Genomic DNA, 19,364 nt, shown 5'->3' with positions numbered 1-19,364 from the left:
TGCACCTTTCAATTCCAAAATCTCTTGATCAAAATATGAAATAATCATCATACCAATTAACATCTTATTTATTATTATACATATTTTTAAAAATTGGATTAATAGATAGTTAGCGCTTATTTATGCAGGCTTTTTTTATATAAATAAATAAATAAAATATATTAATTCCCATAATACGCATGCAGAAAGCTTTACAAAAATGCGCAAGGCCATTGTTCGCAAAGTACCCGCGAAATGAATTTAGTCGTCATCTCAGGAGGGGCACACGCCAATTGGAACTTCTGCTGGGGAAGTCATTTTGTGCCTGACGCCAACAAAATGGGTACTTTTGGTGGGGCTACCATGAAATTTAGTTGGTTTATTTTTTAAATATATTTTTTAATATTTTAAAAAATAAAATTATATTTTCATTAAATGTATGCTTTTGATTATTTAATTGTTTATTAAGTTAATAATTTATTTTTATATAATATCAAATATGAAATAAATTACAATCTTAAAATAATTAATTGAATCATTATAGATCAACCATTAAAATAAAATACTAGTAAATTAATCTATTATTCATCATAATTCTTTTAATTCAGGTAGTACTACTCAGTACTAAATAAAAAAAATTTAACAAATATACTTATTCATTCCAAAATTTTAGAACTAAATTGACTATATTTTTATTAGTTTTTTTTCCTATCATTGTATATTATATTTGACTTTTTTTTTAGTTAAACTTGAGAGACTCTATCTTCTTTTTTTTTTATATACTCTATTTTCTTATTTTTTTATTCTTTTATTTTTATTATATTTAATATTAAATTTCTTATACAAATTGTTATATACCATCTTATATTTAATTTTGATTTTTTTTAGTTACCTCATATTATTTTTTAATTTATTCTTTTAATTATTTACGTTATAATCATTCAAAATTTAATTTTTTAACAAATTTAAGATAAAGTGTATCTAAAAGAATTACATATATAAAAATCTTAAAAATAAATTAGAGGAGTGCTAGGAGTCCAGCAAATTTTGTGATTTGTAGCCATCAGTAGTGTTTTTAATGGTGTGAGATTACATCTAATGGTGGAGAATTACTCATTTTTTTTTATAGTTAAATGCTGGCCAAATTTTAATAAAAGTGCTGGCCCCTAGACTTTCTCAATAAATTATATCCAATCTTCTAAAAAAATAGTCAAAATAAAATACAATAAAAAAATCACGTAAAATAAAAAAGTCATATACTTTTTCATAACATTAAGGTATATTAAAAATTTAAAAAAATACAAATAAATACATTTCTTAGTGGACTTTTTCATACTATTCATTTTGATCTTCATCCTCATTGTTCTCGTCGTCGTCGTCCTCGTCCTCGTTCTCATCCTCATCCATGTCTTCGTCCTCATCCCCAAGTAGCTCATCATCATCATCATCATCATCATTATCTTCTTCTTCTTCTTCCTCTTCTTCATATCTTGTACTATTAGTATCCAGTAAATCAACAATAATGTCAATATCATTTGAGATATGATTGTTAGATTGATTTGTGCCATCTTCTTGATATGCAAAATCCTCCGTTGTTTCAATCTCAATCTCACCTCTTGCTTTAGTCTTGAATATAAACCACCATTCTGCTTTTTCTCTGGTGTTGCTCATTGGATGAGGTGCAAAATATACTTGAATTGCTTTATGTGCAATGATAAACGGATCATATTTAACATATCGTCGATTCTTTCGAATCTGTATGATTCCATACTCTTTGTTTACTTTTGTTCCTTTGCCGATCGTGGGATCAAACCATTCACATTTAAATAGTACAACTCTTTTTAGTGGTAGCCCAGTATACTCAACTTGAATAATTTCATCAAGCTGGCCATAGAAGTCATTTTCATATTCACCATAACCTGTGCCTTTGACACATATTCCATAATTCTGAGTTGACTTTCCACTCGAGTGAGATCTTGTGTGAAACTTGAAGCCATTGACTTTGTAGATAGGCCAACATTTAACAATTCTCAAAGGACCCCATGCCAAAGAATGAATATTCGAATCTGTCACATTATTTAAAGGATCATGAACCTGTATTAAATAAGAACCAATAAGTTAGAATATAATATGTCATCTACCAAAAAATGTGTGTACAATAAGATTATCAAATCATGTTGACTTACATAATTTTTAAACCATTCTGCAAAATCCGCTTCAATAAATTGATCAACTTGTTCATCACTTAAAGTAATATGATCTTGGCGTATGAAGTCCACAAAGATCCTATAGTACATAAATTTCAAATAAATTAAAATTATTAATATCAGAAAATATTATTAATAGTAAGAATATATATAGGAAGATAAATACTCACTCAATATATGGCTTAATTTCATCACAGTTTATTAGTATATGATTCATGGCTGCACTGAATTCTTTGTCATCTAAATAACGAGTTTTGCATTCACCAGCCAAACAACCAGGCAAATTAAAAATAGACAAATTTTGCTCAATTGAATCATCACTTTTATCATTTTGCTTTGCGTTGATGCTAGTTTGGTTAAAATAGTACTCACAAAAGTGAGAAATCTCCTCAATTAGGTATGATTCAACGATAGATCCTTCAACATGTGCTTTGTTCTTTACCTTTTTCTTAAGATGATGGAGAAACCTATCATGAAAAAATTCATAACAAAAATCAAATAAAAAATAATTGGCTTCATAAAACAGTAAAAAGAAATTTGAGAATAAATATAGAGGTGTGACTAAGGTACCTCTCAAAAGGATACATCCATCTATATTGCACAGGACCACCGAGCAATGCTTCGAATGGCAAATGAATAGGTAGATGTTCCATTGAGTCAAAAAATCCAGGAGGAAAAATACGTTCTAATTTGCATAGCACAATTGGAATATTTTCTTCAAGCTTATTGAGAACATCTTCTCGTAACGATGTTGAGCATAAATCTCGAAAAAATTGACTTAACTCTGTTATTGGCTTCCATATCTGCTCTGGCAATGAACTAAAAGCGATTGGGAGTAAACGTTCCATAAATATATGACAATCATGACTTTTCATTCCATATAACTTGCCCTCTTTCATGTCAACACATCTCCCTAAATTTGAAACATATCCATCAGGCATCCTTAACTCTTTCACCCATTCACATATTGCCCTCTTTTGCTGGAGGGTAAATGTGTAGTTTGCTTTGGGTTTTATAATTTTACCTCCACTTTGTACTGGCAGTTCTAAACTTTTTCGCTTGCAGTATAATGACAGATCCATTCTAGCCTTTGCATTATCTTTAGTCTTCTCTTTAATGTCCATGACAGTATTGAATATATTATCAAATACATTCTTCTCAATATGCATTACATCAAGGTTATGACGGATTAAATTATGACGCCAATAAGGCAAATCCCAAAATATGCTTCTTTTGGTCCAATTATGCATACTTCCATATCCTTCTATCTCAAGTTGCTCAACATCACTTATCTTATCATAATTCTGAACTATATCCCATATTTGCTCTCCAGTCAATCTTGGCGGAGGTTCTGATCTTTCAATTCTATTCTTATAGAATGCATCCTTGTTTCTTCTAAACATGTGATTATCTGGCAAGAATTGTCTGTGGCAATCAAACCATGATGGCTTTCCCCCATTTTTTAATTGGAATGCCTTTGTTCGTTCCATACAGTATGGGCATGCTAGCCTGCCTGCTGTCATCCATCCAGATAACATTCCATATGCAGGAAAATCATTAATAGTCCACAACAATGCAGCTCGCATTACAAAATTTGACTTGGAATGAATATCATAAGTTAAAACGCCATCTTCCCATAGTAGTTTTAGCTCATCAATCAAGGGCTGCAGGTATACATCAATCCTAGTTTTGGGATTACGAGGACCAGGGATAATCATGGATAAAAACATGTAAGGAGTTTTCATGCACATAGAAGGAGGCAGGTTATAAGGAGTGACAATTATTGGCCAACATGAATATTGTTTACCAGATTGACCAAAAGGGGTGAATCCATCAGCACATAATCCTAGTCTGACATTGCGTGGTTCTTGAGAAAATTGTGGATGTTTTCTATCAAAATACTTCCATGCTTTTGAATCCGATGGATGCTCAATAACTCCTTTAAACTCGTGATCAAAATGCCATCGCATGTGAGGTGCTGTGTTCATTGAAGCATAAAGTCTTCTTAAACGAGGTATAAGCGGTAAATAGTGCATTCGTTTCAAAGGCACTGATTTACCCTTTTTACCTATCTTGTACCTTGGAGAATGACAAAATTTACATTCCTTTCTTGGTATATCATCCTCCTTGTAATACAGCATACAACCATTAATGCAACAATCAATTTTATTGCTTTCCATGCCAAGTTTTGATACTAACTTCTTTGCTTCATAAAAACTGGAGACAAGTAAGTTATCCTTCGGCATCACTTCTTTCATAGCTTTCACGAAATCATCAAAGATCTGTTGAGATACATTCCCTTTAGCTTTTATACTCAACATTTTAACTGCCATTGATAATTCTGAATGATCCATACATCCCTCAAATAATGGGCGCTGAGCAGACTGTAATAAATCATAAAATTTTTTAGCTTCTGCATTCGGAGGCTCCTCCATGTGTTCTTCAAATTGACTCATCAATTCTGGTCCAGCAGCATCGACCACCATAGATTCATACGAATTTCTTATTGGCACATTAGCATGCGGAGAAGAACATGTACCTTCTTGATTATCATGATCTACATTCAAGTGCAAAGGACTCTCTCCATGTGAATCCCAACACCAGTATCTTGGCATGAAACCATATTTATATAAATCTAGTGAAACCTCATCCGGAGTTAAAAAAATCTTATTTTTATGTTTGTTGCAAGGACATCTAAGTACACCGCCTTCAAGTACAAATTGAGGTTGTTTTTTAACTGTATCAATAAAATGTCGAACACCATTGACAAATTCCTGTCGTAATCCTCCTCGATTTGGTAAATTTCTATTGTACATCCACTTTCGTTGTTCTGGAATTTCCATATCTACATATAAAGTATATTAAAAATTAGATTACTTAAATAATATTTTTATGAGATAATCAACTATGAGTATAATTAATTTCATGTTACAAAATTATAATATTATATTTTGATAAATATACATCAGTGAACATAAAAAAATTCTAAAAAAACTATCTATACTATGAATAAGAAAAATTAATTAAAAATTGATAAAAAAATCAAAACTTAACAAAGAATATTGACAATGATATTATCAAAACTAATTTATAATGTAGTGTTTCGATCCAGCAAATAAATTGATTTTTAACATATAAAAAAATTAATTTTAGCCTCTCTTCAGTCTTTTTCTTCTAACCGTAAAGTAGTGCATAAACCAAGTACTAAAAAAAAGTTGTATTTTTTTAAAACTTAATTATATTTATTTATTTTTCATAAATTTGATATAATTAAAAATGTGACAAAAAATTTATACTAAAATTAGAATAAAAATAAGCTTGCAAAATATATTATCTATTAAAAGACTAATATTTTTCAAATCAAACAGTAGAAATGATAAATTTTGGTATCCCAATAAAATAATTTATACATATAATCTCTCAATTACATTCTCTTTTTATAATCATTTACAAAATAAATATGAAAAATAGTTATTAAATATTTTCAATAAAATAATGACATATATAAAATATACGTATAGAATTATTGCTATTAACAATGTGCAAATGTTATTTTTTGGAAAAAAATCACATAGTAAAAAGAAAAAATATAAAGATATAAACAATGTTTTCTTTTTTTTTTTCTCAGTAAAATGTTATCTCAATAATATTCTTAATATTATATTAAATGAAATATAAATAGTTTTTTACGGTGACAAGAAGGCATAATATATACAATTATAGCCTTCACTAAATGAGCTTGAAAGAGCCGTTAAATGTTTAAGTGTGTGTTTGAATTGTAATTTGTCAAACTGGAATTTGAATAAAATCAATTTTGAATAAAAATAAGTTTGTGTCAACATAATTTATAGTTGAAAACTTGCTAGTTTCTACACTTAGGATGTGTTTGTGAAACACATTTAGGTTGTTGTTAGTTATTATTGATTTTTTCATAATTTTTTCTAAATAAATACTGAGAATATTAAAACAATTATTCTAATTTTTGTACATTGTTTACTATTTTAATTTTTTATAATATGTATTATTGTTCCTATTAAAAATGATAAATTAAAATTAAAATTAATTATAAATAATAATAAAAATATAACTTGTAAAAAATTAGAACCTAAAATAATAAAAAAAATATGATTATTAAGAGTACTAAAAAAGAATACTAAAATATGTTATTTTATATATTATTTTTAATTTAATAAATAAATATTACTTTTTACTATAAAAAAATACTAAAAAAGTTATCAATTTTTATATGTTATTTTTAATTTCATAAACAAATATTAATTTTTATTATAACAATAAAAAACTATAATATACCAAAATAGAGTACTATAAAAAAATACTATATAAAAAATATTAAAAAAGATTAAATATACTTAAAAAATAATACTATAATTTAATATTATATTTTTTTAGTAATTAATTAATTATTTATCTAGAAGTGATTTTAACTAATATTATCCAAACAATATTTATTTTATCAAAATCAATTTTAGTAAAAATTACCACACATAAATTATGTTGGCACAAACTCACTTCTACCCAAAATCAATTCTACAAAATCACTTCCATTCAAACTCCAGTTTACTCAACGTAAATCCAAACACACACTTAGGGTATGTTTAGCAAGCACGTTGAAAGAGGAAAAGCACATTACAACTTCTTAAAAGAGGAAAAGCATATTACAACTTTTTAATAGTAAAAAATCATAGTAATGAACATTAAATCACATAATGATAGTTATTAAAAAAATTTACCTCTATATAATTTTTTTTCAAGAGAACTCTTTAGCACATTAATATAAAATTATATAAATAATGTAAAAAAATTGGAGAAAAAATTACTTATCTAAAAATCTTTGGTACGGATTGTGAAATGAATTGGAAATTTGTGAGCTAAAACAGTTGTTAGATTGGATATGTACCTAGCAAGGATATTCCAGTGCTCAAATTAAGATGGATTTATAAAGTATATGTGTGTGAAATAAAGAATGTAACTAAGGAATCTCTGACTTATATAATTCGAGGCAGTTATCTCATCTTATCTATCTTATCTTTTTTTTTTGTGACTATCTATCTTATCTAGTAATATAAAAAAAAACAAGAATTTCAAATATTAATTTTATTAAATATTTATCTTTTCAGATTATTATATAACAAAAATTTAAGAACATAATTTAATTTAAATATTTTAAAATTATTATTAGATATATTTTTTTTAAAATATCTATCTTTTAGATATCAATATTCTATTCTATAACTTATTGAATATATTTTTGTTGTAATTTTATCTTTTTTAATTTGATATTAAAAATTAGATTTAATTTTAATTTTAAAAAATTTGTTATACATAGTTATTTTAATGCCACTTATTAAATTTCACTTTGCGCCAAAATTTGTTTTTTTTTTTATCAAAACCGCCTTCTTTTAGTTTCAGGGGATTAGTTTTTGAGTGCCTTCTCCCAGTCCCTCGTATTATAGCTACTTAGGTTACCTTGTCAAAAACCAAACCAGTTCTTCATCTCCTTCTCCCTCCTCCAGCTGCGTGCTCTGCCTCCGGACTGTGGTTGCCGCTCGTGCTTCGCGATTCTTCTGCGTGCTCTGCTTCTGTCTGTGCGTTGCCGCTCGTGCTTGGCCGCTCGTGCTCTGCCTCCTGTCTCTGGTCTCAGACATCCACCACTCCAACCTCCAATCTCGCACCTCAGACCACCTCCACCATCATCAATCGCACTCCAAGTTACCAGCCTTCACTTGCGAACAACCGCCCAGCCTCCTGCATGTGTTTGCCTCCGCCGGTCTCAGAACCTGCGCCCCTGCCAGCCTCAGACACCACCCCTTCATTTGATTGTTCGTGCCTCCTCTTCTTTTTGTGCGTCTTCTGCAAGGTTCTAATTTTTGTGAGTAGTGTTTCTTTCTCAACTTTGTTCATTGATAATTTTCTTTCTTCATTGTTAATTTGATTGTTAAGGGAAGCTTTATGTTAGATATAAAACATTAGGTATTTTGGTTGAACATATAAAATTGTATTGGTAGGGCTGTACTTTTGATATGTTTGTAGAACATGTTGCCTTAGAGATAAGAATTGCAATTGAAAACAGAACTGAGATAGATGACTCTATACAGTTCACTAAGTGGAAAGAAAAGAACATTTATAAAATTTATGAAGATGCACCCATCTTCATATATAGATGACTCAAATTTTGACTTAACTGATGGGATTTTAAAGTTCCTCCTATTACTACGCTTGCTAGCATTGCTCTTCTGCCTTGATACTTTGATTTTATCTATACCAAAATAAAGTCAAAGGTAAAAGTTAACTGCTTAAAGATACGAAAGTAATTGGTAATTTATTGTTTTGGATTCTAATTTTAGTTTGTTATAATTTTTTATTTTATAATTTTTGTTTTGGATAATATACAAGGAAAGTAATTTCAAGTTAACTAGGCCTTATCACTTTGCTCACCTTGCATTCATTAGCCTTGAAAGTATTAATGGACATTATCTTAAGCTTTGGACAATATTCCAAATAAAACTTATGCAGAGATGGCCATGCTGCTCTGTAACACTGGGGGAAAATGCCAATCATGTTCCAATTATCAGTAAGTCGAAGCACCTGAAGCGCAGGAAACTCAATGTTGATTCCATTTTGATGAATTGTATCACCATCTGAGCTGCATTCTCCAATCACATATTTCAACTCACCACAATAATCTATATCCAAAGACTCCAATTGCACAAGGCCTTGAGAAAAAGTAACTGGGATTACATATTCTAGCATTTGGCACCCCATAATATGAAGTTTTTTCAATTTTGAGAAGATCACCCTATGATCCTGTCCACTTATCTCCTCATCTTCAAGTATATGCTTCAGTTCATCACATGAAAATATCTCTAGCTTTTCCAACTGTTGCAGGCCTCGAGCAATCGCAGGTGTGAAGAGACGCGTTTTCAGTGGACATTTGCTTATATATCGATGCTCTAGCTTCTCAAAAAGGCCACTAGGAGGCACACCATGGTATAAAGCTCCACTTGATCTCATCGGAATCACATAACCAAAGCTGAATCCAGCCATAATCCATAAATCCTTCTCTTTCAATTTGGAATATATTAGGTGTGATATTTTGTGCACCTCCAACAATATTTGCTAGAAGCAGAACCTTTACTTTCTCTGCCAACGCCACAGCTGATGCATATGATGTATCAAAACAGCTAAGAATTAAGGTTCTACGACAGCTAAGGATTTTATCTCCATGACCCTTAAATTTGTGTCCTAGTTGTATATGGTACCTTGCCAATGCTTGAGGGACTCTAAAATTTCTGAAGAATTCAGTTTGGCCTCCATTACCATTGTCCCAAAAAATCTATTTCATTTTAATATAAATGATATTTTTGAAAATGATATAAAAAATTATTTTAAGCGCCCGTTCTTCTTCGACGTTCCACTTCCCCACTTCTTCCGCGTTCTGCTTCCATTTATTTTTCTTCTAACCGTTTGTTAAAATGGCTTTTATAATATATAACCTTTTGATTGTATCCTATGGCTTCTTTTTAGGAAAGCAGGAGTCAGTAACAAGCTACACGCACACATATTTTAGTGAAGACTACGGCATAATCATGCATTCTAATAAAGAAATGAGTAAAAAGGTATTTATGACTGGAATTTTATTGCAAAAACACCTAGCGTTTTATTATGTGATTATTTGATGTAATTGACTTTGGTTTTTGACTATGAATTATAATTGTCGTTGATAATATTGTGATTATAGTTTAATGGTTGAATTTACTTTGAGTATGTCTGTGTTGCGATTATTGTTTTGGTTGAATTGAGTGCTTGTAAATGAACCATGTTGTTGCCTTGTTAGAATTGGTAACGAAAAACTAGGAGAAAATTATCGAGTTAGAATGATATTACTAAGTGTGTGTTTGGATTAGAGTTGGTCAAACTGAAGTTTGAATGGAAGTGATTTTGTACAATTGATTTTAGATAGAAGTGAGTTTGTGCCAGTATGATTTATGTTTGGCAATTCTATACTAAAATTGATTTTGATAGAATGAAATTGTTTGGATCATAATAGTTAAAATCATTTTTAGATAGATAATTAGTTAATTACTAAAAAAATATAATATTAAATTATAATATTATTTTTTGGTATATTTAATTTGTTTTATACTTCTTTTAGTATATTTTTTATATAATATTGTTTATAAAATTCTATTTTAGTTTGTTATAATTTTTTTAATAAAAATTAATATTTATTTATTAAATTAAAAATAACATATAAAAAAATATATTTTAGTACCTTTTATGAGTACTCTCAATATATAATCTTATTTTGTTTATTGTTTTGGATTCTAATTTTTTACTAATTATGTTTTTATTATTATTTGTGATTTATTTTTTATTTAATTTATTGAAAAAAACTGAAAATTGAAAAAAATTGAAAATATTTGAAATGACTTGAAACAAATATGAAAATTCTTTTGGAAAAAATCAATAATGATCATCAAAGGTGAACTCACGTTGAAGTGAATGCAGAAGCAACAATTTTTTGCTTCTAGTAAACGTGCTTTTAAGCTGCAAAATCACTTCTGCGTTTAGAGGAGAAAGATTGCCAAAGATAAAAAAGCAGCGTTCAAAGAACTTCAACGCACTTTTATCCTCTCAGACGGGTTTGCCAAACACACCCTAAGTAGTAACATGAATAGTGATCAATTAATTTATAGTATTTTTTGTTTCTACCTTTCACACAATCTGCTCCTTTCACAAATACAGTATTATCCTTGCTATGAACTTCTTAAATGCTCATGTGTACATATTTATTAGTACTCAGTACTAAAACATAGTAGCACTTTATTTTACATCCTCATTGATTATTTTGGCAGCTAAGTATTATTTTACATTGTTATTTTTTTAATTCTTTCGATGATGTACATGTTACTAAAATTTAGATGCAATGTCTTACTAATCTTATAAATCTTTTGTTGTTTTAGATGTCAGGTTCTAAAAAAAATAAAAAACACTTGTCAATTAAAGTACAAAAATCTGTTAATAAGGAGGTGATTAGTGCACACAAACCTAAGCTTTCACACCCTAAACCTACAAAATCACGAGTTCCAGTTCCTTCACATGTATCTAAAAAGCCTTCAGCATTGCCACCCTCTTCTTCGCAGCCACCACAAAAATTCAAGAGAAATTTATTATCTTCCCATGCCGATCATACACCATCACCATCACCATCACCATCACCAACTGAATCACCATACTGTTCACCTATCCAACCTCAATCATTTCATAATGCTCCTAATAATGAACAAAATTTACATCATGCTCACTCATCGGATGAAAATCATCACGATGGATCTCTTGCTCAAGAAGGTGAACTTGTCACTCAAGAAGGGCTCTTGAAAATAGAACCTTTTGGCAATGAGTAAGTACAACAATCAGTTTTCTGTTTTAGCGTTCTCTCTATATTGTTTTTATTGTGAATACATGTGTAATTACTCATTATTTGAACTTATAGGTTTAATCCATGTACTGCTGTTCGTCATGTAACAAATGCCATTAAAAGCAAATTTTCAGAATTCTGCCCTTCCTGGAAACATGCTAGTGAGCAAATGCGAGATTTGTGGTTTACTGAATTTAAGGTAAGTATTTATTATCATTTTTTTTGTTATTTTGATATTATACATAGTGGGTAATTCAATGTATATGTTTGTTTTCTTTTATAGAAAAATTGTATGTGGGAACCTCAACACAATGCAAGAATTCGTCAAATTTTTGAGATTAAAGGGAGTGATCGATTAAGATCGTTGATGAATCAGGAGAGACGCAATTATTCAAAAGACCCTAACCATGTACCAAAATATATTCCTGAACCCGTTTGGCGTCAACTATTACATTATTTTGCTACAGATTCGAAATTTAAGAACTGGTCAGCAGCAAATACTGTGAATCGAGCATCAAATGCTGGAAGTTCCATGCATACTGGTGGTTCCATATCTATGGGTGAACATGCACGCAGAATGGTAAGATAAAAATAGTTTATTTATAGTCTTGTTCTTATTATTTTTGCAATGTTTTCTTATTCTTTTTTCTTTCTTATCGATTAAAATTGTTATATTATAGGAGAAAGCTACGGGAGTAAAACCTTCTCTGGAGGAGGTTTATACTAAATGCCACACCAAAAAAGACAAAAGTTGGATTGATGAAAGATCTGAGAAAGTCATTGTATGTGATGCTAGTTTGTTCTTCTTTTTGTTTTTTTCAATTGCTAATTTTCACTATATGTTAGTATTTGTTCATGGCATATTTAGTTGCAATTAACATGAATTGATTTTGTAGGGTGAATTCAAAAAGCGAAAGACAGAACTTTCTCAAGTAGCTTTATCCTTGGATAATGAGGGAGATGTTGAGGCAACTAAGGAAGGCCTAGATATACCAGATGATTATACTGTTTGGAACGAAGTTGTGACAAAGGGAAAAAAGAAAGCTGCATTTGGTTTAGGTTCTTTTGGTTTAGATCTCTCTTCAAAGTTGGATTCCAGAAATTGTTCAAAGACATCCAAAGACAATCTAAATATTGAGCAAGAACTTCACATGTGGAAAGAAAAGGCAAAGGAGCAGGAAATTATCAATGAAGAGCAAAAGGTTAAGTTGAAAGATGCTGAGCACAAGTTAAAAGATCAAGGACGTCAACTAAAAGTTCAACAAAAAAGAATTGGTTCTACTGAAAAGACAATTCATGCTTTGTATAAAAAGTTGAATCTGCCACTTCCTTCAACCTTGTCTGATCCTACGGAAGATGAGCTTGGGACAGGCTCTAGTGATGATAACATGAGTGATTGATATTTAGAGTATATATTTTTTCTGATTTAGATTAAGAAATTTTTAGGTGATTTAGTTAGTACATTTTATTTCACTCATGATATATGACCTTTTTAAAGGCTTTCTTTGTTTTAGTTAAGTATTTTTTTTCTTATTTTAGTTTTATTACATTTATGGACAAAAGTATTTAATAATAAATATTTTTTTAATACTTTTATGGTAATTAATTTTTTTATTATTTTATTATGTGTTTAGAATTTGGATGATATAATATGAAAAAAATGATTATGATGGTCTTAATATAGAAAGAAGATCGAATACAATTTATTTTCTAAAATATTTATCTATTAAATAGCAAATTATTTTGTGTGAAAATTATTTGAAATATTATATTAAATTTGTAGAAAATTTGTGTGAAAATATTTTTTTGTTTTGTATGAAATTTGTTTCAAATACGTAAGTTCTTTTAATTTAAATTTGTCTGAAATTTAATTGAAAAGAAATATTTGATTTGTCTAAAATTTGTTCGAAAAAAATTTGTTATATTTGACTAAATTCGTTCGAAATTTGTTTGAAATAAAGTATATTTTTTGTTTGAAATTTATCTAAAAATTAATATTTTTATGTTTGAAATTTGTCTGAAATACGTTGTCTTTATGTTGACTAATCTGTCTGAAATTCGTCTAAAATACATCATAATAGTTAGAAATCTAGTAGATAAATGCCTATTTGAAATCTGTCACAAAATTGTCTGAAAAAAATTTCGGACGAAATTTCAGACAAAATTTAAATTAGCAACAAGGCTTTTTGGGACAAAAAAAATTCGTCCCAAATTTGTTTGAAAAAAAAAATTTGTCTGTAATTTGTTCGAAATTTATTTCAATTTCGTCCGAAAAAACCCTATTTCTAGTAGTGTCCTCCTCGGGATAACGTCATTTAAAGAACAAGAGTCAGCACAATGTAAAAAAAAAAAAAAAAAAAAAAAAAAAAAAAAAAAAAAAAAAAAAAAAAAACTGAAAAAAAAACTGAAGAAAAAACGGAAAAAAACTATGGAAAAAAACCGGAGAAGCTTGGCAAAGATGAGGCCATTACGGCTCGCCTTTAGGTGTCCTGCTCGGGATAACGTCATTTAAAGAACGAGAGTCAGCACCACGTAAATAAAAAAAAAAAAAACGGAAAAAAACTATGGAAAAAAACCGGAGAAGCTTGCCAACGATGAGGCCATTACGGCTCGCCTTTAAGTGTCCTCCTCGGGATAACGTCATTTAAAGAACAAGAGTCAGCACAATGTAAAAAAAAAAAAAAAAAAAAAAAAAAAACTGAAAAAAAAACTGAAGAAAAAACGGAAAAAAAACTATGGAAAAAAAACCGGAGAAGCTTGGCAAAGATGAGGCCATTACGGCTCGCCTTTAGGTGTCCTCCTCGGGATAACGTCATTTAAAGAACAAGAGTCAGCACAATGTAAAAAAAAAAAAATGAAAAAAAACGGGAAAAAACTGTGGAAAAAAAAAACCGGAGGAGCTTGCCGAAGATGAGGCCATTACGGCTCGCCTTTAGGTGTCCTCCTCAGGATAGCGTCGTTTAAAGAACAAGAGTCAGCACAACGTAAAAAAAAAAAAAAAAAAAAACGGAAAAAAACTATGAAAAAAAACCGGAGAAGCTTGCCAAAGATGAGGCCATTACGGGTCGCCTTTAGGTGTCCTCCTCGGGATAACGTCATTTAAAGAACAAGAGTCAGCACAACGTAAAAAAAAAAAATAAAAAAAACGGAAAAAAACTATGGAAAAAAAACCGGAGAAGCTTGCCAAAGATGAGGCCATTACGGGTCGCCTTTAGGTGTCCTCCTCGGGATAACGTCATTTAAAGAACAAGAGTCAGCACAATGTATATAAAAAAAAAAAAAACTGAAGAAAAAACGGAAAAAAATATGGAAAAAAAACGGAGAAGCTTGCCAAAGATGAGGCCATTACGGCTCGCCTTTAGGTGTCCTCCTTGGGATAACGTCATTTAAAGAACAAGAGTCAGCACAATGAAAAAAAAAAAAAAAAAAAAAACTGAAGAATAAACGGAAAAAAACTATGGAAAAAAAATCGGAGAAGCTTGCCAAAGATGAGGCCATTACGGCTCGCCTTTAGGTGTCCTCCTCGGGATAACGTCATTTAAAGGACAAGAGTCAGCACAATGTAAAAAAAAAAAAAAAAAAAAAAAAAAAAAAAAAAAAAAAACAAACAAACTGAAAAAAACTGAAGAAAAAACGGAAAAAAACTATGGAAAAAAACCGGAGAAGCTTGGCAAAGATGAGGCCATTACGGCTCGCATTTAGGTGTCCTCCTCGGGATAACGTCATTTAAAGAACGAGAGTCAGCACAAGGAAAAAAAAAAAAAAAAAAAAAAAAAAAAAAAACTGAAAAAAAAACTGAAGAATAAACGGAAAAAAAACTATGGAAAAAAAACCGGAGAAGCTTGCCAAAGATGAGGCCATTACGGCTTGCCTTTAGGTGTCCTCCTCGGGATAACGTCATTTAAAGAACAAGAGTCAGCACAATGTATAAAAAAAAAAAAAAAAAAAAAAACTTAAGAAAAAACGGAAAAAAACTATGGAAAAAAAACCGGAGAAGCTTGCCAAAGATGAGGCCATTACGGCTCGCCTTTAGGTGTCCTCCTCGGGATAACGTCATTTAAAGAACGAGAGTCAGCACAATGTAAAAAAAAAAAAAAAAAAACGGAAAAAAACTATGGATAAAAAACCGGAGAAGCTTGGCAAAGATGAGGCCATTACGGCTCGCCTTTAGGTGTCCTCCTCGGGATAACGTCATTTAAAGAACAAGAGTCAGCACAATGTAAAAAAAAAAAAAAAAAAAAAAACTGAAAAAAAAACTGAAGAAAAAACGGAAAAAAAACTATGGAAAAAAAACCGAAGAAGCTTGGCAAAGATGAGGCCATTACGGCTCGCCTTTAGGTGTCCTCCTCGGGATAACGTCATTTAAAGAACAAGAGTCAGCACAATGTAAAAAAAAAACTGAAAAAAACGGAAAAAAACGTGAAAAAACTGTGAAAAAAAAAAACCGGAGGAGCTTGCCGAAGATGAGGCCATTACGGCTCGCCTTTATGTGTCCTCCTCAAGATAGCGTCGTTTAAAGAACGAGAGTCAGCACAACGTAAAAAAAAAAAAAAAAAAAAAAAACGGAAAAAAACTATGGAAAAAAAACCGGAGAAGCTTGGCAAAGATGAGGCCATTACGGCTCGCCTTTAGGTGTCCTCCTCGGGATAACGTCATTTAAAGAACAAGAGTCAGCACAATGTAAAAAAAAAAAAAACTGAAGAAAAAACGGAAAAAAAACTATGGAAAAAAAACCGGAGAAGCTTGGCAAAGATGAGGGCATTACGGCTCGCCTTTAGGTGTCCTCCTCGGGATAACGTCATTTAAAGAACAAGAGTCAGCACAATGTAAAAAAAAAAAAAAAAAAACAGAAAAAAACGGAAAAAAACGGGAAAAAACTGTGAAAAAAAACCGGAGGAGCTTGCCAAAGATGAGGCCATTACGGCTCGCCTTTAGGTGTCCTCCTTGGGATAACGTCATTTAAAGAACAAGAGTCAGCACAATGTAAAAAAAAAAAAAAAAAAAAAAAAAAAAAAAAAAACTGAAGAATAAACGGAAAAAAACTATGGAAAAAAAATCGGGGAAGCTTGCAAAAGATGAGGCCATTACGGCTCGCCTTTAGGTGTCCACCTCGGGAAAACGTCATTTAAAGAACAAGAGTCAGCACAATGTAAAAAAAAAAAAAAAAAAAAAAAAAAAAAAAAAAAAAAAAAAAAAAAACGGAAAAAAACTATGGAAAAAAAACCGGAGAAGCTTGCCAAAGATGAGGCCATTACGGCTCGCCTTTAGGTGTCCTCCTCGGGATAACGTCATTTAAAGAACAAGAGTCAGCACAATGTAAAAAAAAAAAAAAAAAAAACTGAAAAAAAACAGGAAAAAACTGTGGAAAAAAAAACCGGAGGAGCTTGCCGAAGATGAGGCCATTACGGCTCGCCTTTAGGTGTCCTCCTCAGGATAGCGTCGTTTAAAGAACGAGAGTCAGCACAACGTATAAAAAAAAAAACGGAAAAAAACTATGGAAAAAAAAACCGGAGAAGCTTGCCAAAGATGAGGCCATTGCGGGTCGCCTTTAGGTGTCCTCCTCGGGATAACGTCATTTAAAGAACAAGAATCAGCACAACGTAAAAAAAAAAAAAAAAAAAACGAAAAAAAACTATGGAAAAAAAACCGGAGAAGCTTGCCATAGATGAGGCCATTACGGCTCGCCTTTAGGTGTCCTCCTCGGGATAACGTCATTTAAAGAACAAGAGTCAGCACAATGTAAAAAAAAATAAAAAATAAAAAAAAAATAAAAAAAACTGAAGAAAAAACAGAAAAAAATATGGAAAAAAAACGGAGAAGCTTGCAAAAGATGAGGCCATTACGGCTCGCCTTTAGGTGTCCTCCTCGGGATAACGTCATTTAAAGAACAAGAGTCAGCACAATGTAAAAAAAAAATGAAAAAAAACGGAAAAAAACGGGAAAAAACTGTGGAAAAAAAAACCGGAGGAACTTGCCGAAGATGAGGCCATTACGGCTTGCCTTTAGGTGTCCTCCTCAGGATAGCGTCGTTTAAAGAACGAGAGTCAGCACAACGTAAAAAAAAAAAAAAAAAAAAAACGGAAAAAAACTATGGAAAAAAAACCGGAGAAGCTTGCCAAAGATGAGGCCATTACGGGTCGCATTTAGGTGTCCTCCTCGGGATAACGTCATTTAAAGAACAAGAGTCAGCACAACGTAAAAAAAAAAAAAAAAAAAACGGAAAAAAACTATGAAAAAAACCGGAGAAGCTTGCCAAAGATGAGGCCATTACGGCTCGCCTTTAGGTGTCCTTCTCGGGATAACGTCATTTAAAGAACAAGAGTCAGCACAATGTAAAAAAAAAAAACTGAAGAAAAAACGGAAAAAAATATGGTAAAAAAAACGGAGAAGCTTGCCAAAGATGAGGCCATTACGGCTCGCCTTTAGGTGTCCTCCTTGGGATAACGTCATTTAAAGAACAAGAGTCAGCACAATGTAAAAAAAAAAAAAAAAAAAAAAAAAAAAAAAAAAAAAAAAAACTGAAGAATAAACGGAAAAAAACTATGGAAAAAAAATCGGGGAAGCTTGCAAAAGATGAGGCCATTACGGCTCGCCTTTAGGTGTCCTCCTCGGGAAAACGTCATTTAAAGAACAAGAGTCAGCACAATGTAAAAAAAAAAAAAAAAAAAAAAAAAAAAACTGAAGAAAAAACGGAAAAAAAACTATGGAAAAAAAACCGGAGAAGCTTGGCAAAGATGAGGCCATTACGGCTCGCCTTTAGGTGTCCTCCTCGGGATAACGTCATTTAAAGAACGAGAGTCAGCACAACGTAAAAAAAAATAAAAAATAAAAAATAAAAAATAAAAAAAAACTGAAAAAAAAACTTAAGAATAAACGGAAAAAAACTATGGAAAAAAAACCGGAGAAGCTTGCCAAAGATGAGGCCATTACGGCTCGCCTTTAGGTGTCCTCCTCGGGATAACGTAATTTAAAGAACAAGAGTCAGCACAATGTATTAAAAAAAAAAAAAAAAAAAAAAAAAAAAAAAAAAAAAACTGAAAAAAAAACTGAAGAAAAAACGGAAAAAAACTATGGAAAAAAACCGGAGAAGCTTGGCAAAGATGAGGCCATTACGGCTCGCCTTTAGGTGTCCTGCTCGGGATAACGTCATTTAAAGAACGAGAGTCAGCACAACGTAAATAAAAAAAAAAAAAAACGGAAAAAAACTATGGAAAAAAAACCGGAGAAGCTTGCCAAAGATGAGGCCATTACGGCTCGCCTTTAAGTGTCCTCCTCGGGATAACGTCATTTAAAGGACAAGAGTCAGCACAATGTAAAAAAAAAAAAAAAAAAAAAACTGAAAAAAAAAACTTAAGGAAAAACGGAAAAAAAACTATGGAAAAAAAAACCGGAGAAGCTTGCCAAAGATGAGGCCATTACGGCTCGCCTTTAGGTGTCCTCCTCGGGATAACGTCATTTAAAGAACAAGAGTCAGCACAATGTAAAAAAAAAAAAATGAAAAAAAACGGAAAAAAACGGGAAAAAACTGTGGAAAAAAAAACCGGAGGAGCTTGCCAAAGATGAGGCCATTACGGCTCGCCTTTAGGTGTCCTCCTCAGGATAGCGTCGTTTAAAGAACGAGAGTCAGCACAACGTAAAAAAAAAAAAAAAAAAAAAGGAAAAAAACTATGGAATAAAAACCGGAGAAGCTTGCCAAAGATGAGGCCATTACGGGTCGCCTTTAGGTGTCCTCCTCGGGA

General features: G+C 31.2%; 3 protein-coding genes across 4 annotated transcripts; 1 reads left to right on the top strand and 2 right to left on the bottom strand.

The window, feature by feature from the left end:
* Nucleotides 1-1,314: 1,314 nt before the first annotated feature.
* Nucleotides 1,315-5,029, bottom strand: LOC148573989 (uncharacterized). Of its 2 annotated transcripts, XM_088505495.1 has the most exons (5): nucleotides 2,757-5,029; nucleotides 2,559-2,653; nucleotides 2,357-2,426; nucleotides 2,166-2,265; nucleotides 1,315-2,073 (listed from the first exon to the last, which is right to left on the bottom strand). In XM_088505495.1, exons 1-5 carry the CDS (start codon nucleotides 5,027-5,029, stop codon nucleotides 1,315-1,317), a joined length of 3,297 nt encoding a protein of 1,098 aa, XP_088361621.1. The 2 variants fall into 2 exon arrangements, with proteins under 2 accessions (XP_088361621.1, XP_088361620.1); XM_088505494.1 differs by having other exon boundaries at nucleotides 2,357-2,653.
* A 3,586-nt stretch (nucleotides 5,030-8,615) lies between these two features.
* On the bottom strand, nucleotides 8,616-9,251 carry LOC148573988 (uncharacterized). Its single transcript, XM_088505851.1, has one exon. The coding sequence runs from the start codon at nucleotides 9,249-9,251 to the stop codon at nucleotides 8,616-8,618; it is 636 nt and encodes a 211-aa protein (XP_088361977.1).
* Nucleotides 9,252-11,917: 2,666 nt separating this feature from the next.
* On the top strand, nucleotides 11,918-13,025 carry LOC148573987 (uncharacterized). The gene is made up of 3 exons (XM_088504428.1): nucleotides 11,918-12,205; nucleotides 12,306-12,407; nucleotides 12,522-13,025. The coding sequence occupies exons 1-3, from the start codon at nucleotides 11,918-11,920 to the stop codon at nucleotides 13,023-13,025; spliced, it is 894 nt and encodes a 297-aa protein (XP_088360554.1).
* Nucleotides 13,026-19,364: the final 6,339 nt, after the last annotated feature.

Source organism: Arachis ipaensis, chromosome B2 (genome assembly GCF_059453495.1).
Source record: "Arachis ipaensis isolate K30076 ecotype BB chromosome B2, ASM5945349v1, whole genome shotgun sequence".
NCBI lineage: Eukaryota > Viridiplantae > Streptophyta > Magnoliopsida > Fabales > Fabaceae > Arachis > Arachis ipaensis.
This window is presented reverse-complemented; position numbering and strand designations above follow the sequence as displayed.